This window comes from Piliocolobus tephrosceles, chromosome 7 (genome assembly GCF_002776525.5).
Source record: "Piliocolobus tephrosceles isolate RC106 chromosome 7, ASM277652v3, whole genome shotgun sequence".
Lineage (NCBI taxonomy): Eukaryota > Metazoa > Chordata > Mammalia > Primates > Cercopithecidae > Piliocolobus > Piliocolobus tephrosceles.
The window spans coordinates 87,691,197-87,718,807 of NC_045440.1; the positions used below are offsets into that span (position 1 = coordinate 87,691,197).

The following is a 27,611-nucleotide window of genomic DNA, read 5'->3' on the forward strand; positions in this document are numbered from 1 at the left end:
TGTCCTTGTATGGTTCACATCTTCCCAGTTATAAAGCAGATATTGTGCTTTTAAGTTTAAATAAATTTTAAGCACTTGCAGAGCAAAATGTTGTGAATTCAAAGTAACGTATCTGTGGAAATGTTGAAGGAGAAAATAGATTGTGAATCTAAAGAACGCATGCTAGTCAGTATTCACAGCATACAAGGGCAATCAGCTAATGTACTTCTTTGTAAGAACACATACTCGCTTAAATAGGGGCTTCCTTCTAACAAGAGACAGTGACATTTAAAGTAGGTCTGAGAAAATAATTGTTGAACATGTTTTCCATTGCTTGAACTAATGCTGAACCAACAGGCTGTGGAGTCAGCCCAAGTTTGAATGCTGAAACTGCATTTCAATGCAGCTGGAAGATCTGAGAAATTATTTTAACATCACCAAGACTTTATTTCCAAATTTATAAAATGGGAATAGTATCAATTTCTGCCTCATAGACTTTTGTGAAGATTAAATTAAAAGATAATGCATGGAAATCACTTGGCTTGGCAATTAGGTTATAATCTACAGATGTTATTGATCATTTGGTTATTACTCTTGTGAGAAGGAAAATTTGAAGAGAAATGCTATGAATGAGCTTTCTCTCAGCATGTTCTTAAGGTTAATTTGGATCAAATATGCTCAAGGAACTTGGTTATAAGTAGAGCCCAAACGGGTTCGTGACTTTCTGAGTGAATTTTGAACACACATTAAAATACTAGGACACTTCAGAATCTAGTAAAATGCATGGCTTAATATACCATCATGGTTAAAATTCTTGGTAATATAAACATTTTGTACTCTTTATTTTGTTTAGGAAAAAACCGATTTCAATAAGGAGACTCCATCTGTTTGTGAGTGTCTATAGAGGGAAAGAATTTTAAAAGTTGGGAAGAGAAGATATTTTAAAAGTTTTGTGATATATTGAATGGTTTCAAATAATTTTATCCAGAAACCAGCATGGGAACTGCTAATGCCATCAAATCTGACAAGAGTTTTTAATCTCAGTAGTTACCCCAACTACATAATTGTTATAATGTTTGATTATTTCCTTGAACAGTAGATTTCATTTGGATGTTGTTTTCGTTTACAAACATCTACAGTTGATAACATCCTGAACATTTTGAACAGCCATCCTCTGGTATTAATATACTCTTCCTTTCCTGCTGAATACATTTCTCATAGAAAGAGCTTATCAAAAGTATTATTTTGATTCCGTTGGTTAAGACTACTAAGAGTCACTTGAGAAAGATAGTTTATTTGCATGTCATGTTGTAAGAAAGCATTTGGTATTATCACATCTTTTGGGAAATACCCTCAGTTTTAAAAAATCACATTGCATCTGGCTACATATTCATGGCACTTTTTATATTAAAATGACACTCTTACTTATAAATGAGACTTCAAAATTCTGGGTACTTCCTAAAGGATATACACAGGGAAACCAATTGTTGGGATTCATAGGTAAAACACAGCTTAATTATTTTGAGGAAGGAGAGATGAGCAGATATCCTATTTCTTGTCCTTTCCTAATCTATTTTCGTGAACTCCCAAGAATCCCTTTTCACATCCTCTTTTGGTCCATTTGTTACAGGTTAAAAGTAAGACCTTCTCTGCCTTTTATGATATTTTCAAGTTAATTACCTCATTGTACCCCAATTTTCTTATCTATAAAATAGGAGTAATAAATTGTACCTGCTTTATAGGATTGTGAGGGCTAAATACGTGTGGAGTATCTGAATCAGGGCCTTGCAAAAATCTACCCAATAAATATTGGCTGAATTCTTATCATCATTATCATCATCATCATTAGGGTCTCTGTTTTGGTTAGTGTAGCTGCAGCTATTCCAACACAGAAGGCAGCACCTAAGGAATCTTGCAACTTGTTCTTCTCCCAGCCTCCACTGTTCATCAACTATTCCCTCTTGTTCTTTCCTATTACCCAGCCCTAGTTGAGACCGTCATCATAACACCCTTGAACTATTCTAACAGCCCCTGGAAGGGTCCACTTTCTTTCTTCAATTTATGCTTCACTTTGTCCCAGAGTTCCAGCTCTGAAACACACTATATGATCCTTTCATAAGATCTGGGCAGGCACCACCTCACTGGTCACCTTCCTTTACATACGTATATAAATCTTTGCATAGTTTAGATAATTATTTCCCAATGGCTTAACCTGGAGTCTTTAAAATACAGACAAATGAATTAATGCAGCTCTGATCCTCCACATGTATTCGTTACTGGGAAGACCAGATCTCACCATCTTCTGAATGTTATTTTCATTCAGAGAATTTCTTTACTATAATACAGGGCACACAGTGTCATTTTCAGCAACATGAGTGGAACATGAGGAACATCATCTCAGTGAAACAACTCAGACAAATACTGCATATTTTCACTTATAAATGGTAGCTAAATAATGTGTATACATGGACATAGAGTGCAAACTAATAGACACTGGATACTTGGAAGGGTGGAAGGGAAGTGGATGATGAGAAATTACTTAGTGAGTACGATGTTTATAATTCAGGTGATGGAAAATATATAATTAAGGTGACGGATATGCTAAAAGACCTGACTTCATACTATGCAAAACAATACATGTAACAATATTACACTAGTATTCCTTAAATTTGTACAAATAAAAATGAAGATGATTGCACATCTTTAAATCAAGGAATCAGTGTGACCAGGACAAACTTTGGTTCAAATTCTAGTTTTACTGCATTCCAACTCTATAGTTTTCATTTTCAGAGTCTCATTTTCCTCATCTGTAAAGTGGGATCATATTAGCTATCTTCTAAATTATTGTGAAAAGTATCTGAAAATTTGAAATTGCATAAGCTATTAGCAAATGCAAAAATGGATTGTTAAGCAGACAGTGTCTCAGAAAATATTGACAAAACTGCTAAACAAATTAGGAGAATTTGTAATGAGGATTTCTGTAATTTTGTAATAAGAACGAGGATTTTTCTAAGTATGCAATAGAATCAGAAGGTATGAAAGGAAAACGTTGATAAATGTAACTACAAAATAATTTTTTAAATAACCACAAATAAAAAAGCATAGATCCAGAGGTCAAATGCAGAACTTGGAAAAACTGTTAGCAACCTACAAAGGGTTCATTTCTTTACTGTGTAAAGGCTTGACAATCAGTAAGAAAAAACTAACAATTCAAGAAAAAGTGGGCAAAAGTTATGCATGATAGTAAACAGACAAAATAGAAATGGCTCTTAAACATTTAAGGCATTCATTCTTACTCCTAACAAGACAAAATACAAATTAAAGTCACAAGTTGCTTGGTTGCAGTGGCTCATGCCTATAATCCCAACACTTTGGGAGGCTGAGGCTGGAGGATCACTTGAGCCTAGTTCGAGACAAGCCTGGCCAACATGGAAAAACCTGATTTTTATAAAAAATAGAAAATTAGCCAGGTGTGGTGGCATGCACCTGTAGTCTCATCTACTCAGGAGGCTGAGGTAGGAGGATTGCTTAAGTCCAGGAGGTCAGCAGTGATTCGAGATCATGCCCCTGCACTCCAGCCTGGGCAACAGTTGGATCCTGCCTCCAAAAAAAAAAAAAGGAATGTCAGTCACAAGTTGGATACCAAGGATTAATAAGGTGGCTATTGGTCTAGTGTTGAAGATGTAGATAAAAAGGCACTCTCACACAATTTAAACTTTGGGATAAATTGATACACCTTATAGAGAGAAATGTGGTAATATTGATCAGAATTTACAATGCACATTTACTTTGATCCAGCAATCTCACTGCTAGAAATATGACCTATAGATATATCTATACACATACAAAGTAAAATAAATACACAGATAAATATTAACTGTCACACTATTAACAATTTGTAAACAACTTGAATATCCATCACAATGGGATTGATACCTCATGATACAGATAAATGTAACTATTTTATAATAGCACTTAACTAAGAAGAGCACAAAGATGAGCATAATAGCACTTAACTAAGATGAGCACAAATAAGTATAATAGGACTTAACTAAGATGAGGCAGGCCTATACATACTGCTGTGAAAAGACTGTTCAAGATATATTAACTGTGTGTGTGTGTGTGTGTGTGTGTGTGTGTGTGTGTGTGTATACACCAATGTGTGGAATTTGTAAAAAGAGAAGTATGCAGGTTTATGGTTCAATATGCATAGATTATATCTGAGGAATGAATTTATATAGCAGAATAATAAGAATATAAAGACTTTTTACTATGTATAAATATCATTTTAAAACTCAGATTTTTATTATATGCATGTATTGCCTACTCAAAACATAAATAACAATAATTTAAAAGCAACTTAAATGTTACAAAAACTTGTCAACAGTCCATCTGAGGGCCGGGCGCGGTGGCTCAAGCCTGTAATCCCAGCACTTTGGGAGGCCGAGACGGGCGGATCACCAGGTCAGGAGATCGAGACCATCCTGGCTAACACGGTGAAACCCTGTCTCTACTAAAAAAAATACAAAAAATTAGCCGGGCGAAGTGGTGGGCGCCTGTACTCCCAGCAACTCAGGAGGCTGAGGCAGGAGAATGGCATAAACCTGGGAGGCGGAGCTTGCAGTGAGCTGAGATCCGGCCACAGCACTCCAGCCTGGGTGGCAGAGGGAGACTCCGTCTCAAAAAAACAAAACAAAACAAAACAAAACAAACAAACAAAAAAACAGTCCATCTGAGGAAATGTGTATCCTGCTAGTACTTTTTGGTAAAGTTTGCTGATGTAATATGTCTGCTGTGTCTTCTGGATACTTCGTAGGATAATAACATACATGTCAAAATACTGTGGAGTCTGCTATGCTCAATTAATTGTATCACATCAGTTGTTGCTGAAACCCTTAGTCAAGAATATCTGATATATTTTCTATGTCCTGGTTATTATTTTTTTGTTCCTTTTTTCTAGTTTCTGAGTCATATGCTGAGCCACTTCAGTGTTCCAAGTGAGTACGTATCTCATTTTGGTGTACGCCAGTCCTCGTTGGACTGACTGCTTTCTTGTACCTTAGCTTGACATGCCATTGCAGAAAGAAAGGAAAGGAACTGTAATTCTTTTTGGAATGTATATTATATGTCAAGCACTGTATTAAATGTTTTGCATGGTTAATATAATGTAACGTTTATAATCATCATCATAATTAAGTAGTCACTTTGCTTATTTACAATTCTCTCAATAATCCTATGAAGTTACTCTCAGTCTTATAATTTTACAAACAAACAAACAAATAAAACCAGGGCTTATTTAAATTAAATGACTTAACCAAGGGGTCACACCAAAGAGGTTTGGCTCAATATGGCTTCAAAGCCTGTCAGCTCTGTCCTGTACTGTGCTGTCTTAAGTACTGACATACTCGAAATTCCATTTTAAAAATACAGTGACTTTCTAGTATAATATTTCAGGCTTTTATCAAATATATTTTATATAGCTAATTCTATGTAAAATTTCATGGCTTTATAAAAAGCAAGGATATCAAAAAATGTAATTTTCCTTGGATGTGAATATACTCTGAAATTATTCTTTCGAAATGCCTTCTGTGTGTGAATATCTTCTCCATTAACCTCAAAGTGACCAAAACCCTCTTGCTTTTGCTAGGACTTTTTGAAGCCAGTCTTAAAATGTTCTTGTACTCTCCCCAAAACTTAAATTTAACTAACACATAATTTTTACTGAAAAAAGTCTGTATTTTTAGAGTGATGGAGAGTGATTTTTTATATTGCAAAAATTGCTAAAAATCCTCTCTAAATAATTTCTATTTCTTCCCCTAAAAGCCTGTCTATGATTACTGCCCACTTTTCCTCTCACTGTCTTCTCCTACTCCTCTTATTCTCTAAGCTGACCTGTCTTTTATATTATTTCTAAAAAGTATCTCAATTTGTCCACCCTACTTCACAAACTAAAACTGTAGTGTGTGCAACTTCAGCAAACTAAAAGCCTCCATTTTATACATTTTTTTTCTCCTGCAGACCCCGGAATGATCTAAATTTACCTTACTCCATATGTATTGATTATATTGTGAGATTGTTTTCTATTAATAGATTTCCACAGTTTTAGGATTCTAAAATATCTTTTGAGATATGTGTCTTGAGAGCCTATCTGCCAGCACTCAGGAGCAGTTTTGGACTTTTGCTTGTTGCCTCTTTGGACTTTGCCATTTAATCGTTACATGCATCAGCTACAGGGTTATAAAAGCACTGGAAATATGCTTAGTTAAAATTTATACAAGGAAATGACTTGGGTATAACATATGTTATACTTGCGTATCTTCAGTCCAACAGACATCATTTTGGAAAATCTTTTGAGATATCTTAATAAAATTATGCCAGTTATCTTAATTTGACTTATCTTATATTTATAGAGTTAAAATATAATAACAGAATTAAACACTCAAAATCAAAATAGAGCATATTTGATATATTAAATATGTTAATAGTGTCTAGAAATGTTAATAGACACTAGAATAGTATCTAGAAATAGTGTCATGGTAAATTTGATTATTATTATTGGTTTTTGCAACACAGAATGAATACTTAAGGTACATCCTGAAAAATGAACCTGTAATATACTACTGCTGACTGTGTAGCAGGAATAAATGGAACCCATATTAAATAATGTACTTTTATTTATTTATTTATTTTTTTGAGATGGAGTCTCACTGTGTCACCCAGGCTGGAGTGCAGTGGCCGGATCTCAGCTCACTGCAAGCTCCGCCTCCTGGGTTTAGGCCATTCTCCTGCCTCAGCCTCCGGAGTAGCTGGGACTACAGGCGCCCACCACCTCGCCCAGCTAGTTTTTTGTACTTTTTAGTAGAGACAGGGTTTCACCGTGTTAGCCAGGATGGTCTCGATTTCCTGACCTGGTGATCCGCCCGTCTCGGGTCTCGGCCTCCCAAAGTGCTGGGATTACAGGCTTGAGCCACCGCGCCCGGCCTTACTTTTAAAAAGGTATTTAAAGTATTAAAAATATTTATGTTCTGGTTTCTCTTCAGAATGACTATATCTTTTTGCCTTTTACTAAAGTATTAAAAATATTTAATCCTTATGAATTTTTCAAAGTTTACTTCAGCAATAGTAATATTATTACTAATAAAAATGGAGTTATTACTGTAGGTACTGTGCTAGGACCTTTTTTCATTATTTTATTTAATATTCATGATATTTGTATGAGGTATTATCATATCATTATCCCTGCATAGATCAGGATATTGAGGTCAAGGCAGATTAAGTGACTTGTCCACGATAATTTTGTAAGTAAGTGGTTGGGAAACAATTAGACTTTACTGTCCAGGCATTGGTAAACAATGTAATACAGCTATCTCTCAAAGACAAATTGTGTGATTATGTTATTATACTTTGAATGAATTTCAAAAGAATTCAGAATACATTGAAAAGACTAACAAGAAACATTTAGGGGAGCTGAATTTGTGATTTGATGGATTTTCTCTGGACATATATCAGCAGATACTAGCAGATGCTCACCCACAATTATGAATATTACAGAGACTTAGATAAAATTCAGTAAGCTATTTTAGTTGTTTATTTTGCTGTTTACTCCATAATGTTCTTGTTTACTTGCATTGTCACTTCTCATATTTTCTTTCTTTAAAATTGTTTTCAAGCAACGTCCAGGTTGATGTGAACTATGATATTATATGACTTTCAGTGTGTAAGGTTTATTACATATGAAATACAGAAAAGAGAAAGGGGAAATTATGGAAAGGAAGGAAAATAACTAGAAAATGAACAAAAATAAGAACTGCTCACTTGGAGTCAGAGAGGAAATTGGTCATCACAAATTTAGGACCTTAGAAAACTTCCTCTCCTACATTTGTTTGATTAGAACTGTATGTCAGAGAAAAACAGCATTTTATATAGCCCCATCTGCTTAACATCCATGAAAAATTCACGTCCTCAGTTCTTTGGGTTTTAAATGTGAGACTGGGAAGAGAATGGATCTAGAAAACCTGTGGAATGATGGCAGTAGGGATTACCAATGAGGGGACAGTTGGAATGGCAAGGAACCATTCTGAAGTGGGAGCTAGGCAGGTGGCTAGCGTGGAAAGAATGCAAGATAAAGAAGAGTGATGAGGCTGGGTGTGGTGGCTCACACCTGTAATCCCAGCACTTTGGGATGCCAAGGCAGGCAGATCACCAGAGGCTGGGAGTTCGAGATCAGCCTGGCTAACATGGTGAAACCCCGTCCCCACTAAATATACAAAATTCGCTGGGCGTGGCGGCACCAGCCTGTAATCCTAGCTAACTTGGGAGGCTAAGGCAGGATAATTGCTTGAACCTGGGAGACGGAGGTTGGAGTGAGCTGGGATTGAGCCACTGCACTCCAGCCTGGGTGACAGAATGAGACTTGATCTCCAAAAAAAAAAGAATAGTGATGAGACTCAATGACAAAATTGAGTCTATGGTGAGTTTGGAGTTTGTAAAACTGGAAGTAGGAAAATATACTCAATTGAAAAGTTATACCAAAATAAATTTGTTGTACAGATATAATTTAATAGAAACTGTTGCAAAATGAATTTGTTACTTTTGTAACATAATTAATGTTTTCTATTCTGGTTATTAATGTTATCTAGATGAAGTTGGTCAAGAAATGGTTGGTTCGGGAGGCTGAGGCAGGAGAATGGCATAAACCTGGGAGGCAGAGCTTGCAGCGAGCTGAGATCCGGCCACTGCACTCCAGCACCGGCGATAGAGCGAGACTCCGTCTCAAAAAAAAAAAAAAAAAAAAAAAGAAATGATTGGTTAACACTCTACTAGTCCAGCTTAGGTGTCAGAGAGCCACAGTCCTTTTGTATATTATCTGATGAAATGAGAGAGTTCCCTGATTCCCCTCACAGGATGTGTGACAGGATTGTGGTTTGCCTGCTTGACTGATAGTCGCTGCTGCTCAAACCCTGCGGGGAGGGGGAGCACACAGACGGACAGGTGCAGGAGTCCAAGTGGGCATGTGTTACAGTGTGCCCTTGTAGCCCTGCCCTCCATGGATGGCTTGAGGTTAACAAACTCAATGGACCCTCTGCCTTTTCACAAGGGTAGAGGGCCAGTGTGACAGCTTTCTGTATCCTGAATTCTTGCCCAGCATCCCAGAAGTACTGGGTCACAAATGGGCTTGAAGGAAGAACTCAGGGTTTTATTGACTGGTGGAGGTGGCTCTCAGCAGGATGGATGGGGAGCTGGAAAGGGGTTGGAGTGGGAAAATGATCTTCCCCTGGAGTTTGATCGTCCAGTGACTGAACTCCTCTCAGTGTTTGGATGTTCCTCCTCTTCTCACTTTCTCTGCCATGTCATTCTGCCATTCATCTATTTGTCTCATCTCTTCGTCTGCTTCTGGAGCCTGGGATTCAGGCTTTATATGGGTACAGGATAGGGTGTGTGGCAGGCAAAAGGCAACTTTTTAGGTGCAAAAACAGGAATGCCTGTCCCCATCTAAGGCTGCAGGTCTCCAGGCTTGAGGGTGGGGCCTTTACCAGGGAACTGCCCTCTTCTACCCAGTGTTTTCCTGTCTCCTGTCCATATCTCTATAACAGTTATGAAACCAGGAACATATTTGTAAAGGCCTTGGAAGATAATACACAGCATCAAAAGATACATTAGTTAGGATTCTAAATCCTAGCCATTGTAACTATTCTTAATTATTGTGAAGTAGCAGAAAATAACAAAAAAATGTACCACACTCTAGCAGAATATGGTTAAATGTAAGCAGGGGTGGGTTTATTGGTGTATGATAATTAGAAGGGATGGTTTACCCTATATATGTAGCCATGAAGAACAGTATAAATATGCTATCCCTGTTACTGCTGGTACAAAAAGGGCCTGTGATACCCAGTGTAAACATTTGGTAGGTAGGAAAAGGGCTCTGGACTATGGAAGACCAAGGAAGTGAACACTTTCATTTCACTTAGACTCATGAGTGCTGTTGATTCTGCTGTATCGGCCTTGTCTGCTACAATTTCCTTCTTCATTACTGCTGCTCTCTATAGCTCATAAAGTCCTACTCATGATTTCCACTGGACTAAAATATAGCATAGTTCTTCCTGGTCTAGATTCTACTCTTGGAAATGCACAAACAATGGATAAGAACTGTGAACAAGAAGATTCCATAGAGTTCAGCCTATCAGAGAGGACCTTGAAGTTCTGCTTTATGAGCCTGCAGGCAGAGTGATCGTTTACCTCTCAAGCAGCCTCTGGTCCTCTGCCTTTGAGCCATCAAGATGCCTATGTCTTCTCTTCCAGCAGCTATTTTGTCTCATATGACAGCTGTTAACAATGTGCCTCCTCCTCCACTTCACAGTATACCAAGTGAGTGGGAAATACTTTGGTGTTCTCATTCATCTACCATTGTTTTCAGTGGTTCTTACCCCAGATATGACAACTGGGGTTATTTCAGGGTTGATAGTGACATTGGCAATCTTATTGACAGTGCTGAGGAATGGAAAGAGCATAGATGTGTAAATCCTGGTTGGTCTACTTGAAGTCATTTCAGTACTCTAGGTCTTAAGTAATTTTTCTTTGTAAAATGAGGATCTTTATGAACTCTTAGAGCTTCAGATACATTGAAAGGTTTCTAAAGATGCAAGAAAACAAAGGCTCAGAGAGGCCACATGTTCCGCCAGCTATCATGTTCCTTTTTCTAGCAGATCTCTACTCTCTACCAAGAGTTGGTCCTACTACCCTTAATGGGATAATTAATACTTAATATTCTCTAGGAGAATTCTCATTTCAATTTGACAAGGAAAAAAAGATAATTCCTACTATTCTGACTGTGAAATTTATTCCTACTTAATTTAACTTTTTAGTTTTCTGGTCTTTTACTTATAAGAATTAAGTATAGAACTAGATATTTCAAAGTTTATACAATTGACAGTATTTTCTCATTTTATGTAATTAGTCTAAACCTATAACATTTTCTTAAGATTGTAAACACTTCTTATGGCCATAGAATTTATAGATCTGTTATTTGAACACCATCATTCTGACTTATGTATGAGTCCCCAGTGTTAAGATTTTTAAAAAATATCTGGATAACAAAGGTAATACTTGTGACCCTTTTCAACTTCAATAAAGCATGAACTCTTATTTTGTTATTCATCAGGCAGATTTATAGTATTGATTTGAAGAAGCTAAACCATACATCCTTTTCCCTTCCTGTGAGAGTTAATTTCTCCAAATACGTTTTTAAAAATTAATGTTCATAGTCTCCAGGTTAAAAGGTATCACAGGTGGCAGTTGATATTCCTTGAACAGGTACACTGATGTCTTGAATCATGTTAGATAAAATCCTTATGGTAAACAAAATTAATTCCATTTGTACATTTGTATTATTATGAAAACATTCTTGCATCTGGTCAAAGTTTTCTAGTTCTACTTGAGTGGAAATAAGAATTAAGTGCAATTTTGCTGAAGAAACACAGCTTCTAATATTCAGGTTTTATTCGTGAAAAAGAAAATAAAAGTCACCATAAAATAATATTTTTAAAAAGCCCAGGAAACTCAGTAGCTGGGAGTTAAAAGATCAAATTAATTTAGAATCAATGAGATGAGATTTGTGCTACCCTCTGTAGTGCCTCCCAAGGACACTTAACTTCTGTGAAGTGATTAAAAGATGAAAAATCAGCAGCAATTTAGATCTCAGAACTGAATAGAGCATAATGGAAAGCAGTGGAGCTCCCAGTGTTCTCTTTAGAGGCTCCCACTTGATGTTTCTATGTCTGAGACTTCTCTTTGAGGATGTGCCCTGCTTGCCTTAATAACTGTGTCTTTTTGCTAACTGTAGCAAGGCAACAATTTCCCTTAGCAAACACTGATTGTCTTGCTGCTGAAACAATGATCTCATGGAAGCCAATGTGTGGTGAATGCTTTCAATTTATGAAATGACTGAACCTGCATTACAAAGGATATATAAATGAGTTTAAAAGGCAATGGGCATAAATAGGAATGCACATTTACATACCTAAAGAGAAAATTCAGCCATTATATACATCCTCGATACTTTGTATTTGTTGAGTTAGGTTGGATTTAGTGACTCATTCACCTTCTCTGTATTTATTTATTTATTTATTTATTTATTTATTTTTATTTATTTATTTTTTGAGATGAAGTCTTGCTCTGTTGCCCAGGCTAGAGTGCACTGGTGCGATCTCCGTTCACCACAATGGAAGTTCAAGCAATTCTCCTGCCTCAACCTCCTGAGTAGTTGGGACTACAGGCGTGCCTGGCTAATTTTTATATTTTTAGTAGAGATAGGGTTTCACTATGTTGGCCAGGCTGGTCTCGATCTCCTGACTTCGCGATCTGCCTTCCTCAGCCTCCCAAAATCCTGGGATTTACAGGCGTGAGCTACTGTGCCCCAGCTCTCTGTATTTATATGTGAATATTGTTAATTGACTGCTTTCTATAGTTAGTATGTTACGTTATTTCATGTATTTCTTACAATAACTCTGTGTCTTCGGTGGATAGAATAATGGTCCCAGTGATATCCATGCCTTAATTCACAAAACTTATGAATAGGTTATACTACATGTCAGGGGGAATTGAGGCTGCACGTGCAATTAAAGCAGCTAATCGGCTCACCTTGAGATGGGAGAATATTCCGGATTGTCTAGGTGCCTGCCACAGTTGTGAGAGCCCTTATAAGCGAAAGAGGAAGGCAAGAGAGTCACTCAGAATGATATGTGAGAAAGATAAGAAAGACTAGACTGGCCATTGCTGGCTTTGAAGATGGAGGGGGGACAAAAGCCAATGAATTCAGGCAGCCTCTGGAAGAGGGAAAAGCAAAGAAATGGATTCTTCCCTAGCGCCTCCAGAAGAATTGCAGTCCTGCTGATGTGATTTTAGCGCAGTGAAATCAGTTTCAGAGTTCTCACTTCCAGAACTGTTAGATAATACATTTTTATTGTTTTAAGCCACTAAGGCAGTGGCAATCTTTTGCAGCAGCAATAGAAAATTAATACGTGTTCCAGTTTACACTGAAGGATAATAAGGCTTAGGTTTCATACTAAGGTTCACACAGATATTAAGTAGCAGAGGCTCCTCATAGCGTCCTCCGTGTAAACGAACTCTCTCTACTCACAACAACAAAGCTAGCAGCATTCTGGATTGCCGCTTACCTCCTGCCCTGAATTTCTTGCCCGTTTGGCTTCTTAGATGCTATTAATGTATGGGAGGCAACATGTCACACATCTTAAAACACTCCTTCACTGCTATCTTTTTGACTCTGAAATTCAGACTTAGACACTTCAAGTAGTTAAGCTTCTTGAGCTAGTTTACTGCTTATGGTTCTTTCTTCTTTGAAACTTTCAAGTCTCCTCCTTTTCTGGTCTCTTTGACTTCTGTCTCAGGATTCTTCACAGTTTGCTAACCTTAGGGGAAGAATGAATTCTCTCAAAAGCAAAAGAGTTGTTCCACTTTTCATTCTGGATGAGATTTATTTTAAAAACTTTATAGCTAGCAAACTGTACAATTTTACCACATAAGTGAAATGGCATCTGGTTTAAGTATATACATGACCCATTATTATTATAAGTTGTTTTCCTGAAGAGGCAGAAAAAAAGGAAAAAATAAGTCTTATAAGTCTTATATTAAAAAATTTTTAATGGAAGGCAAGAAGCTGTTCTTCACTATTTGGTTTATGGTCCAGTTAACTTCCTTTGTTTGGGTAAATTTGCTGCTTCTCTATTTTCTTCACACTAATTAGGCTTATTCTTCTGAGGAAGAATGGGTTTAAAAATATGCTTTCCATTTTGACTACTGGTTGTCTTGAAAAAAAATTTTTGTGCTTTTCCAGTTCCAAAAGTGTTTTAAGTTCGCCAGACATTTCTAGATACCTTTCATTTGTTCCAACATATGAGTTGGAGGAAAAAAAAAAAAAAAAGCATTCAAGGTAAGACCAGAGACACATCAAGAAATTTGGAAACAAGATAGTACTCTTAAGCGAATGTTTTTCTTTGCTCTTTTCATTTTATGGCTTTACATTTACTGCAAATCTGAAAAGATTGTGTCATCATTCCTAAGAGTTCAAAGGCATTTTCTATAATTTGAGAGTTTTTCAGTTCTTTGGTAGCCAAGGATTAAAGGTATATATTTGAAAAAGTGAATATTGTACCATTTAAAAGTTTTAAACCATTCAAATCTTAGGAATGCAGGTAAGAAAAAAAGGAGGCTTGTCAGTGAAGAAGAAAAACAGGGAAGTGGATTGTGTAATGTATAAAGAAACCAAGTTTAAGAAAAAGGAAGAACTAAAATAAATAAGAATGAAAATTCCAAGAAGGAATAAAAGGTGGGAAAAGGGTTGAATGTGTCCATTTCTGTATCTGTATAATCAATGATAGTCGCAATGGGATGTGCCATCACAAAATTCGGAAGTATTGAAAAATTTTTTCCTTGCCTTAATTTTTTAGGATAAAAGCCAAATTTTTAATCCCAAGGAGAAAAGATGGATATTTTATTGTAAAGCAAACATTTTAGTCTTTTTTTCCTACTACTGTTATAACTATTTTGATGTACTTTGTGTCAAAACATTTCAAGTGGCCTTTAGAAATTAAGCTGTGAGAACTTAAATGTGAGCTTGATGGTACCTGGGAGTTTAGGCAGGAAACAGGAAATGGGGAAGTCAATTGCAATGCCTTGCAAATCACATCTCTCCACTAGATGTCAGGCTAGGTCTCCCCTGCGTCTCAGGCTACTACTCTATCAGTCTATTTCAGAAACTAGTCCTGTTATTAGTTCCATGTTACCAATCCTTCAGCCAACTGAAGATGCTGGTTCTGCAGCATCTTTCACGGAACTGATCTCTGGTCTTCCTTCCAACATATATTGTGAAGTAGATTTACTTCTCTGATAGAATGATTAAACTTTTTGATCACTTTAACTCTCCATCCAAAAGCTGTCAGGGTCCTACTCTCCTTTAAAACTTAGATTCCAATCTATTTTCCACAATCTGGCATTTAAATCTTTCATGATTAGGCTAAAATCTGTCTCTTGTGTTCTAGATCTTACTCTTCCATTGATGTAACTCTCCTCTACAGCTAAAACACTTTATTTGTTATTCCTTAAGCTTATCTGCCAATACTGATTAGAGGTATAGGAAGATTTCAAAGGTTAAATTAAACATTCACATGGACACACTTGGCACATATGTGGAGTAAAGTTACAGCCTTCCATAAGGACACTGTTAGGGTTTCCCCTTCTGTGGAAGAAGTCCCCAGATGCCTAGGCTGCAGCCCACACAGCCAGCCCTCTTTGGCTACTTACATAGTAGCTCAGGTTCAAGGCAGTGACAGTCACATAGGGCAGATGCTGAATTGCCCTGGCTTAAAACCCTCATAAACCATCATTTTTAATAAAAATTCCGAAGGCACTGCTTCCAGCTTTCCTGTAAGAAAACTCTCAATTACAAGAGTTAAGGTACTCAAGGGTAGCTCATTTCAGTGACTGCTCATCGGGTATTCATACATCATCTGTAGTGCTTCCCAGTCCAAATGCAAGTCATCAATCCAAGATCATTGTTATCATAAGCAATGTTGCCTAGCAACACTGTTAACTGTACCTTAATCTGGCCTATAAGGAACAGAGCTGGAGAGTTCCCATGCTGATAGGAAAACCATTCCTTTAATTACACCATCATAATCTTCACCATACTGTCATGCCTTAGCTCATGTTTCCTGTGTTTGGGGTTCCCTTTGCTCTTCCTCTGTTTGTTCTTATTTCAGTTCTTCAGAGTTTTTGTAAATTACTTTAGTCTCCACAAAGACTCTCCTGACTTTTCCAGTATGGAGAAACTATATATACTGTTTTAATATAATTGTATTTATTAATCATATTTTATATAATCACATTTATATAATTTTTATGAGTCACTATAGAGCCAGAAGTAGGATTATTGGATCATATGGTAATTCTATTTTTAATATTTTTGAGGAACTTTCATACTGCTTTCCAAAATGACTGTATTAATTTACATTCTCACCAACAGTATATCAGGGTTCCCTTTCCTCCACTTTCTAACACTTATCTTTCGTTTTTTTGATAGTAGCCATGTTAACAGGTGTGAGGTGGTATCTTGATGTGGATTTAATTTGTATTTCCCTGATGATTAGAGATATTGACCATTATTTTCTTGGCCAGTCATAGGTCTTATTTTGAAAAATGTCTGTTCAGGCCCTTTGCCCATTTTTCAAGTTGGACTATGTGTTTTCTTGTTATTGAATTGTTTGAGTTGGATATTACCCCTTTATCATAGGTTAGTTTTCAAATATATTCTCCATTCTGTGGGTTGTCTCTTCACTCTGTTAATTGTTTCCTTTTCTGTGCAGAAGCTTTGTAGAGTGATGTAATCTCATTTATCTACATTGACTTTTGTTGCCTGTGCATTTGAGAAAGCTGAGGCAGGAGGATCGCTTGCACCCAGGAATTTGAGGTTTCAGTGGGCTATGATCATGCCACTGTACTCCAGCCTGAGCAACAGCACAAGACTCTGTTTTGTTTTCTTTTGTTTTGTTTTTGAGATGGAGTTTCGCTCTTGTTGCCCAGACTGGAGTGCAGTGGTGCGATCGCGATTCACTGTAACCTCTGCCTCCTAGGTTCAAGTCATTCACCTGCCTCAGCCTCCCAGGTAACTGGGATTACAAGCATGTACCACCACGCCTGGCTAATTTTGTATTTTTAGTAGAGATGGAGTTTCTCCATGTTGATCAGGCTGGTCTCAAACTCCCAGTCTCAGGTGATCTGCCCACCTTGGCCTCCCAAATTGCTGGGATTACAGGTGTGAGCCACCACACCTGGCCAAGACCCTGTTTTTTTTCTTTTTAAAAAAGGATTAATTTGTGGAGAATTGACATATTTATAACATTCAGTCTTCCTACTCAATAACTGGTATCTTACAATGCTCAGTCTACCTCCTTCTCAGGCTCAATGGCTCACACCTGTAATTCCAGCACTTTGGGAGGCTGAGATGGGAGGATCCCTGGAGGCCAGGAGTTTGAGACTAGCCTTGGCAACATAGTGAGATCCTGTGTCTACCAAACAATAAATCCATAAATAAATACATCTTCCTGCTTCAAAATTATGTAAGTGTTCTTGTATGTCACTAAATAAAATTTATTCCTGGGTATTTTATCTTTTTTCTATTATGAATGATATCTTTTTCTAATTGTAAAGTCAGTATGTGAGAAATATTAAATTTAAATTTTTAAAATCTTTAGAAATAATCATAATCTTACAGATGTTGGAAGTTCAGATTGAAGGAACTTATTTTTCTAGAGCAATTTGACATTCCATCATCCCCATATTTTAGTGTGTATTGTTAAAAAAACATTGTTACATAATTACAATACAACTATCAGGATCAGGAAAATTAACATTGATACATTACTGTAATCTAATCCTTGGACCCCATTCAAATTTGGTCAGTTGTTCTGATAATGGCCTTTTTAGTAAAACAATCCAATTCAAAATCTCATGTTTTTCTGGTCAATGTGTCTGTTTTATGCCAGTACCATACTATTTTGATAGCTTTATATTTTGAAATCAGACAGTATGATACTTTTAGCTTTGTTCTTTTTGCTTGAGATTGCTTTGACTCTTCAGGATCTTGCTGTCTTATCTCTTCAATTTCTTTCAGTCTGGAATAGTTTCTCAGTTTTTCCTTGACTTTCATGACCTTAATAGTAGGAGACTACAAAGTAGTTATTTTATAGAATATCTTTCAATTTGGTTTGTTTGATATTTCCTCATGATTAGATTTGAGGTAGATATCTTTGTCAGAAATATCACGGGAGCGATTTCATGTTCTTCTTCCATCTTATCAGGGACCATATGATCTCAGTTTGTCCAACTCTTGATGATATTCACTTTAGTAATGATTAAGGTGATATATGGAGAACTTTCCAGCTGTAAATTTACTCTTTTCTCTTTTTAAATTAATATGTGTTGTGAAGATGTATTTTAAGGTGTATAAATATTCCATTTCTCATGAAATATTAAATTAACATTAAATAGATACATTGACCATTTTTTATTTGGGTTAAAAAATAAAAAATTAGATATATGAACTGTGGGGTTTCTGTTTTATTCAAAGAGTTTTAAGGAGTTACTTTAATTATATATTTGGATCACATTGTTCACAGTTTAGACAGTGGGAGCCACTTTAAGTTGGTTTGAGCATTTCTTTGCTTCTGACACAGTGAGATTTTTCAAGCTCTTTTCATACTTTCTTTATCTGATCCCTGGAATCAGCCATTTTCCCTAAGATCCCTGTCTTATTTTAATGAAAATTTAAGATGTGGGTGCGTTGTATGTCTTGATCTTAGGATGCCGTTGCTCCCAGGCCCTCTCAGTGGACAGATCTAGGGAATACAAAGTCACATTTATATTTGTTTGTATATCAGTATATATATATATATAAAATTATGAGTTTACACTGATTTCTTTAATCCTAATGCAGCACCACAGGCTCATTCTTATCTTCTCCCTTTCTGTATTTCTAACTCCCATCTCTGAAGTGATAAAGCTTTCTCCTATTAGCTTTATCGTAATACCTTTGAGCAGTTTCCTTGTTTGTAATCTATCTTCCATATTCACTGCCATCCATTCTGACATTTAGCTCTGGGACACTCCCTCTGCCTCACACCTCACAACTGCCGTCCTCACCTGGTTGTTCTGAGATTCTGCACAGGCCCACCTTAACGTGGATGCCCTCCACACCCTGGTCTTAGATGCTGTGATACCTTGCCTTTCACCTCACCTACTCCTGGCATAGATGTCTACCATCTGCTGCTGTCCCATTGGTCTTAGGACTCACTGTTCAAGGAAAAGGGCAAGCTGTTGAATTAGTTACTTCTGGAATAAGCCACTTCAGCAAGTACTCTAATGTGTTTCTGGTTTATGTATTTGTTTTTTATCTATATAATTATAATAATAGCAAAAACTGATTTGTATCTTTCTTTCTAATTTCTGTATCTTATGCATTTCTTTTATGAAATTGTGTCCTTTGGTACTTTCAGAAATTTCTAGTGTATATCTTTATCTCGTTCCTGAATTTAATGCTATTGCTTCTGGTGTTTCAACATGAAACATGATTCTATCTTTTGGTTTGATCTACCTACCAACTTCAAAAAAATAAACTTTTTTCAACTTAAGCTGCTAAGAACTATGTTGAATTTTACTGAATACTTTTTCTGTATTTGGGGAGATTATAATTTTAAAAATTTCAACTTGTGGAAAATTATATTGCTATATTCACTAATTGAATTTTCTTTGATTACTTGCATAAATCTTACTTTGTTGTATGATCTTGGTTAATATGTTGCTGGGCACTACATCCTTATATATATTTTTGGAAAATATTCATGTGTATTTGTGAGATTAATCTCTGGTTTCCTTTTTCACGTTTTGTCATATTTGCATCTAATTGTTTTGCTTGCTTCATCAAATAAATTTGAAAACTTTTCTTTGTTCTGAAATATTTAACAAGCAAAAGTATTATCTCTTCCATGAAGATCTGATGGAATCCACTGTGATAATGCCTTGTTTGATGCCTCTGTATGTGTGTATGTGTGTGTGTGTGTGTTTGTGGTGGAGGAAAATTGCTTTGAGATTATTCCCAGCTTTTCAAGGCAATTAATTTACTTAGGCTTTTCTCTCTCTTCTAATGTCAAATATAAGATACATTTTCCTTGAAAAATCATTTTTGTTTAGTTTCAGTTTTTTTTGACCTTACATCTTTGTGTAAAACATTATTTTTAAATTTCTTTTTAATGATATATATACTGTTAGTTAGTTCCCAATTTTCTTATGTTGGGTACTTATGCCATTCTTTTTTAGATATGCCTGTGATTTACTTTTTTCTTTCCAAAGAACCAGCTCTTGATTTTTACTTTTCTGTATTTTTTGTTTTATAAATTTATTAATTGCTGTTCTTTGTTTTCTCCTTTCCATTTTTTTGTGTATTTTAATTTTCTTGTATTAACTACTTTAAAAGCTAATTTTTTACTTTATTCTATCTTTCTCCTTATAATATCATTTTTTTCTTCAGAAAAATACTTTAACCATACTCTGTAGGTTCATGAAAGGATTCACTATTTTTACTTTATGTTTCATAGTTTTAGTTTTAATATCCTCTTTTGATTTAAGAATAAAATTTGGTACATGATTAATATATGTAAAATCTCCTACATCCTTAGTGATTCATTTTCTATTTGATTTTTGTTGGATGACTAACGGAAGTTATTGGGGTTTATTTTGCCTCCATTTATACCTTCAATTTTTGCTTTATGAATTTTGATGGTATATAATTTGGAACAAAAATGTTTAGTAGTTTGATTCTATACCTAAATCAAATCTCTGTTTCTTAATTTTAGGTTATACATATGCATTGTCTAAAGTTGATAAATTAAATATGTATAACCTAGTATGAAATGATAAAAATTTCCCTCTTCACATATTGATTTTGTTACAACAAATATTTATGTCTTTGGTGGGTTATATTCATATCTTTAAATATTAAGCCTTTATTATTTTTAATATTTCTTAAACTGTAACTATTAATTATCTACTTTGTAAGGGAATATGTACAGATATATATTACATGTTCTCCTCTGCTGAAACTTCACATTTGTTACTCATTATTTATACTATCTCCATTATAACCTATGAATAATTTATTTATGTTAATATTTACAAAATTTGCCTACACTTTATTAGTATAGTTTGCATCCTATTTAAGTCTTAGTTGAATGGGTATGTGATTTCTTCACCCAGTGCTTACTAGGCTAAATTTGATATCCAAATAATATCTCTGAGGTTTCATATTTATTAGTTGGGGAATAATATTCATGGGTCATATTTTTTTCTTCCCTGAGGTTGCCCTACTCTTTGCCAGGACACTGCTGTGGAGAAGTCTATGACCAAAGTTTTTCACACTTGTAGAAGGCTTCCTCTTTTGGCTTGCTGCTAAAATAATTATTTCTTGATCTTTGAAATATGGTAACAATTAGTTGCTAATCGAGTAACACCTAGAACATCTAATCTTTTTTGTAAATCATGTATCATGATTTCTCTTTGCCTGTCTGGGTCATGGTATTATATTTAATTCTCCAGATTCAAGTGTTTATATAAGTATTCTTGCATTATATCTTTGGGCTTTTTTTGTCTACTCTTATTTCTGTTTTCTTATTCAGAAATCATTTTTACATATAGTATCTGCTCCCTATTTTCATTTGTTATTTTCTCCTTTGTTTATATTTTTCCTATTTATTTGAGTGTATTAGCCTCTGTGTCTATGACTATATTTTCTTAAATCTTTGTCATTTTTGCAGTTTCCCATGTGGATTTTATTTCTGCCATAATTTTATGTTATCTTCCTCTTATTTCCTGAATATTGCCTGCTTGTAATTTCTTTCTGTTTTCTTATTTATGGTTAATGCCTTATAATTTTGTTTTTCTTTCATCAAAGCTGTGTGTGTGTGTGTGTGTGTGTGTGTGTGTGTGTGAGAGAGAGAGAGAGAGAGAGATGGAGAAGCACGGATTTTTACTTACTTCCTGGCATAATTATTACTCTGGTGGGTACTATTTGATTTTTATTTGCTATTATAAATTAATCATTTTTACCTTATCCCTTAGAGCATATTGTGCTTAGGTTCCAGGATTATTAAATAGTGGTTATTTTTTGAAGGTAGATTACTTGTTGGAAAATAAATGGTGGTGGAGAGTGCACTGGTTCAGCAGACAGATTGAATTTTCTTGTATGTTAATGTTGAACACTTTTCATCAACTCTGTTCTGTTCTCTTCACTAAACAACGTGCCCCTAATTCGTGCTGTCATCATTTATATTCCAAAGGTTCTGTGTAGTTATTTGGCCATAATCTATTTCTTTTCAGTGACTGAGATCAGCTGCTTCTATGTGGATTGCCACTTACATTGTCCTCTGTATTATCACAACAACTTTATTCTGAAAAAAAATGACTGTTATGTGGGACCCTTGTTTAACCCCGCCTTTCATGGATGTCATTGGTTCAAGGGTATGCCTTTAGTCTGTCCATGTTGGAACATCTTCCCATTTCCAGTAAGGTTTAATGACTGCATCCTTCAGAGCTGTATCAGCTTCCCATGGAAAACTCTTCCCTTTTTCCTCAAACAAGAGAAGTATGCATTTTCTCTTGTACCTCTTTTACAGTTTATTGATGTTTCACTATTTGGTTTATATTCTTCAGAATTCATAGTTAGAAAATATGGTTAATCTTCAGTTTTACTGAAGACCAGGCTCCTTCCCCCTACTTCTATTTTTTACTCTTTATGTTATTTAGTGGGCTGTCTGTCATGATGAATAGATTTTTAATGCCAAAAAAATGAGATTGACTTGATGTTCAATCTCATGTAGATTGGAGATGAAATAATGAAATATGATCTTCTGCAAGAAAGAGGGTGGTTCTAGAATTTTGAAAGTATTCTTTTAATAACATTTTTATTTCCACTTACCTGCCTTTGTTATTTTTCCTTGCTTTGATTTTCATTGCACGGAACTGACTCTCACCTGACAAATTAGAGTCACATTATGATTATTTATTCATTATAATTTACTAAATAGTATTTAAATCCAATCATTATGATAAGTTCTAGTGTTTTAGTTTAAGATGAATAGAAAATGGACCCTGTCCTCAGGGGATCATCATAAATCTGAAGAAATATAGATATAAATTTAAAAAGTAGTAAAGAAAGATTTTCTTTTCATAAACTGCAACTATTCTTGTGGTGCTACAAGAGCACAATGGAAAATACATTTACCTTTTTCTATGGAAGACGGGTTTCAAAAATTGTCACTGGTTAACTTCTGAGGTGGATCTGAAAGTATGGCTGAGTTTTTTAAGTTGAGTAATGATCCAAAGAGAATATAATATCAAAAGGACAAGATATGTTCATGGAGCACCCAGAACATGCGTTGTTGAAAGATGGCGAGAATGAGGCCGGGCATGGTGACTCACGCCTGTAATCCCAGCACTTTGGAAGGCCAAGGTGGGCGGATCACGAGGTCAGGAGATCGAGACCATCCTGGCTAACACAGAGAAACCCCATCTCTACTAAAAATACAAAAAATTAGCCAGGCATGGTGGCGGGTACCTGTAGTCCCAGCTACTCGGGAGGCTGAGGCAGGAGAATGGCTTTAACCCAGGAGGCGGAGGTTGCAGTGAGCTGAGCTTGTGCCACAGCACTCCAGCCTGGGTGACAGAGTGAGACTCCGAAAAAAAAAAAAAAATAAATGGAGAATTGGGGAGGAACTTAAAGGGTGGTCTTCAATGAGGTCACAGAAGTTAATTTAGGTACAATTATAAAAAACATTATTACATACAAAGGGATTTAAAGTAAGAAAGTTTAACAATCACATTAGAATTTTAGAAAGTACTGTGAGAGTAGCCTGGAGGATGTGTTGGGGAGGAAGAAGCTGAAGTCAGGGACATTAGTTAGGAGATTATTGCAGTATTACAGGTGAGATTCAAAGAGAACCTGAAGTAAGATATTGAACTGTGGCAAGCATGTGAATAGTACTACTTCACAACGTACACATCACATGGCCCTACTTTGTGACTTCTGTTTAATGACAATCCTTATTGTCATTGGGATAAGATGAGACACACGGTCAGTCCTTTGTATCTGAGGTTTCCCTGTGCAGACTCAACTTGGGATCCAACATATTAGAAAAAAATAAAAAATAATAATGCTACAATGAAAATAATATAAATACAAAACAATGCAGTATAATACTATTTAAATAGGATTTATACTGTATTAGGTATTAAAAGTAATCTAGAGAAGATTTAAACTATATGGGAAGATGTGTATAGGTTATCTGAAAATATGCCATTTTACATGAAATACTTGAGCATTTATGGATTTTTGTGTTGGAAGGGTGAAAGAGGTGTCCTAGAACCAACACCCTATGGATATTGATGGACAACTGTATTTTGAAAATATTTAGGATATATTTAAAAAGAGGTAGAATTGACAGTCTTTGTAACACTTTGGTCCTGAAGAGGAAAGGGCAGAATAAGATCTCAAGATTGGTTATAGATACAACAACAACAAAAGAAAACCTCAGGTCAATAACCTTAATGAACGTCAATGAAAAAGTCCTCAACAAAATATCAGCAAACCAAATCCAGCAGCACATCAAAAGCTTATCCACCATGATCAAGTAGGCTTCATCTCTGGGATGCAAGGTTGGTTCAACATATGCAAATCAAGAAATATGATTCATCACATAAACAGAACTAAAGACAAAAATCACATGATTATCTCAATAGATGCAGAAAAGGCTTTTGATAAAATTCAACATTCCTTCATGTTAAAAACTCTCAGTAAACTAGATATCGAAGGAATGTACCTCAAAATAATAAGAACCATATGTAAAAAACCCACAGCCAACATCATAATGAATGGGCAAAAGCTGGCAGCATTCTTCTTGAATGCCAGCACAAGACAAGGATGCCATCTCTCACCACTCCTATTCAACACAGTTTTGGAAGTTCTGGACAGGACAATCAGGCAAGAGAAGGAAATAAAGAGTATTCAAATAGTAACAGAGGAAGTAAAACTATCCCTGTTTGCAAATGACATGATTCTATATCTAGAAAATCCCATTTTCTCAGTTTCAAAGCTTCTCAAGATGATAAGCAACTTCAGCAAAGTCTCAGGATACTGAATCAATGTGCAAAAATCACTAGCATTCCTATACGCCAACAACAGACAAGCAGAGAACCAAATCATGAGCGAATTCCCATTCACAATTGCCACAGAAAGAATAAAATACCTAGGAATACAGCTAACAAGGGAGGTGAAAAATCTCTACAATGAGAACTATAAATGACTGCTCAAATAAATCAGATATGATACAGACAAATGGAAAACCATTCCATGCTCATGGATAGGAAGGATCAATATCATTAAAATGGCCATCTGCCCAAAGCAATTTATAAATTCAATGCTATTGCCATTAAACTGTCATTCACATTCTTCACAGTATTAGAAAAAACTATTTTAAAATTCATATGGAATCAAAAAGAGCCTCAATAGCCAGGCAATCTTAAGCAAAAAGAAAAAAGCTGGAGCCATCATGCTACATGCAGGGCTATAGTAACTACACTGTAAACTACACTGCAGGGCTACAGTAACCAAAACAGCATGGTACCAGCATAAGAACAGACACATAGACCAATGGAACAGAGTAGTGAACCCCAAAATCAGTCCACATATCTACAATTATCTGATCTTCAACCTGGCAAAAATAGGTAATGGAGAAAAGATTCCCTATTCAATAAATGGTACTGGGAAAACTGGCTAACCATAAGCAGAAAATTGAAACTGGACCCCTTTTTTACACCATATTCAAAACTTAAGATGGGTTAAAGATTTAAATGTAAAACTCCAAACTATAAAAACCCTGGAAGACAACCTAGGCAATACCATTCAGAGGCATGGACAAAGATTTCATGATGAAGATGCCAAAAGCAATTGCAACAAAAGCAAAATTGACAAATGAGATCCAATTAAACTAGAGTTTCTTCACAGCAAAAGAAACTATCAGCAGAGTAAACACACAACCTACAGAATGGGAAAAAAATTTTGCAAATTATGCATCTGACATAGGTCTAAGATCTAGCATCTATAAGGAACTTAAAACAAATTTACAAGAAAACCCCATTAAAAAGTGGGCAAAGGACATGAACAGGCATTTCTCAACAGAAGACATAAACGTGGTCAGCAATCATATGGAAAAAAGCTCAACATCCCCGATCATTAGAGAAATGCAAATCAAACCACTAAGACACCATCTCACACCAGTCAGAATAGCTGTTATCAAAAAATCAAAAAATTACAGATGCTAGTGAGATTGTGGAGAAAAAAGAACACTTACACCCTGTTGTTGGGACTGTAAATCAGTTCAACCATTGTGGAAGACAGTGTGGCAATTCTTCAAAGACCTAAACACAGAAATACCACTGAACCCAGCAATCCCATTACTGGGTATATACCCAAATTAATATAAATCATTCTATTATAAAGACACATGCACACTTATGTTCACTGCAGCACTATTCACAATAGCAAAGACATGGACTCAACCTAAACACCCACCAATGATAGACTGGATAAAGAAAATGTGGTACAAAAACACCATACAATACTATGTAGCCATAAAAAGGAATAAGATTATGTCCTTCGGAAGGACATGGATGGTGCTAGAGGCCATCTTCCTTAGCAAACAAACTCAAGAACAGAACACCAAATACCATGTGTTCTCACTTGTAAGTGGGAGCTAAGAGATGAGAACACATGGACACATAGAGGGGAACAACATACACTGAGGCCTACTAGAGGGTGGAAGGTGGGAGGAAGGAGAGAATCAGAAAAAAATAACTAATGGATACTAGGCTTAATACCTGGGTGATGAAATAATGCATACAACAAACCACCATGACACCTGTTTACCTATATAACAAACCTGCACACCTTGCATATTCCCTGGAACTTAAAAGTTAACAAAAAATAGATTGGTGACAAAGTTATTATAAGTGGTAGGGATTTTCTTAATCCAGACAAAATTCAGGTGAGGATCATGTGTTATGTGGCAAAATAAACATGGGAGAAATTTTGAGTGAAGTTTTGGTTATCTTGAGTTTGATTTTCCTGGGCAACATTCACGTGAATATTAGTGGAGCACTGGTTAGAGATCTGGTCTAGAGAGTTTGATTTGAGTATCTTAAAATCAATGTGATCATTGAAGACATGAATGCAGAAAAGATTATGCAAAAAGAGGATCTAAGCTGAGAAGAGAAGACAAGGGTAATGAGAATGGATTCTTGGCCAACATCAATGCTTGAGGGAAGAAGACAGCATTCAATGGAGCAGTCTAATAAGGGGAAAGCAAGAAAGGAGAGAATGGTGTTGTGTCTGGAATTTGTGGGTTCTTGGTCTCACTGACTTCAAGAATGAAGCCGTGGACCCTCGCGGTGAGCGTTACAGTTCTTAAAAATGGTGTGTCCGGAGTTTGTTTCTTCAGACATTCAGATGTGTCTGGAGCTTCTTCCTTCTGGTGGGTTCGTGGTCTGGCTGTCAGGAGTGAAGCTGCAGACCTTCATGGTCAGTGTTACAGTTCTTAAAAGCAGCGCGTCTGGAGTTGTTCCTTCTTCCCAGTGGATTCGTGGTCTCATTGGCTTCAGGAATGAGGCTGCAGACCTTCCCGGTGAGTGTTACAGCTCATAAAGGCAACATGGACCCAAAGAGTGACCAGCAGCAAGATTTATTGCAAAGAGCAAAAGAACAAAGCTTCCACAGTGTGGAACGGAAGGGGAACGGGACCAGAGCCGGTTGCTACTGGCTGACTTGGGCAACCAGCTTTCATTCCCTTATCTGACCCCACCCACATCCTGCTAATTGGTCCATTTTACAGAGAGCTGATTGGTCCACTTTACAGAGAGCTGATTGATCCATTTTGACAGAATGCTGATTGGTGCATTTTCAATCCTTGAGCCAGACACAGAGTGCTAGACAGAAAAGTTCTCCAAGTCCCCACTAGGTT

General features: G+C 36.1%; 1 protein-coding gene across 3 annotated transcripts in view; it reads left to right on the top strand.

Annotated features, from left to right (window-relative positions):
* Positions 1-10,181: 10,181 nt before the first annotated feature.
* CNBD1 (cyclic nucleotide binding domain containing 1) overlaps positions 10,182-27,611 on the top strand; it is a 565,408-nt gene continuing 547,978 nt past the window's right edge. For 2 of the 3 annotated variants that reach the window (XM_023222919.1, XM_023222918.1), the window contains exon 1: positions 10,184-10,344. In XM_023222919.1, coding sequence (XP_023078687.1) covers positions 10,257-10,344 — 88 coding nt within the window. In that variant the 5' untranslated portion in view covers positions 10,184-10,256. Of the gene's footprint in view, positions 10,345-27,611 lie in introns of all 3 variants that reach the window. The other variant, XM_023222920.2, reaches the window with a different exon arrangement.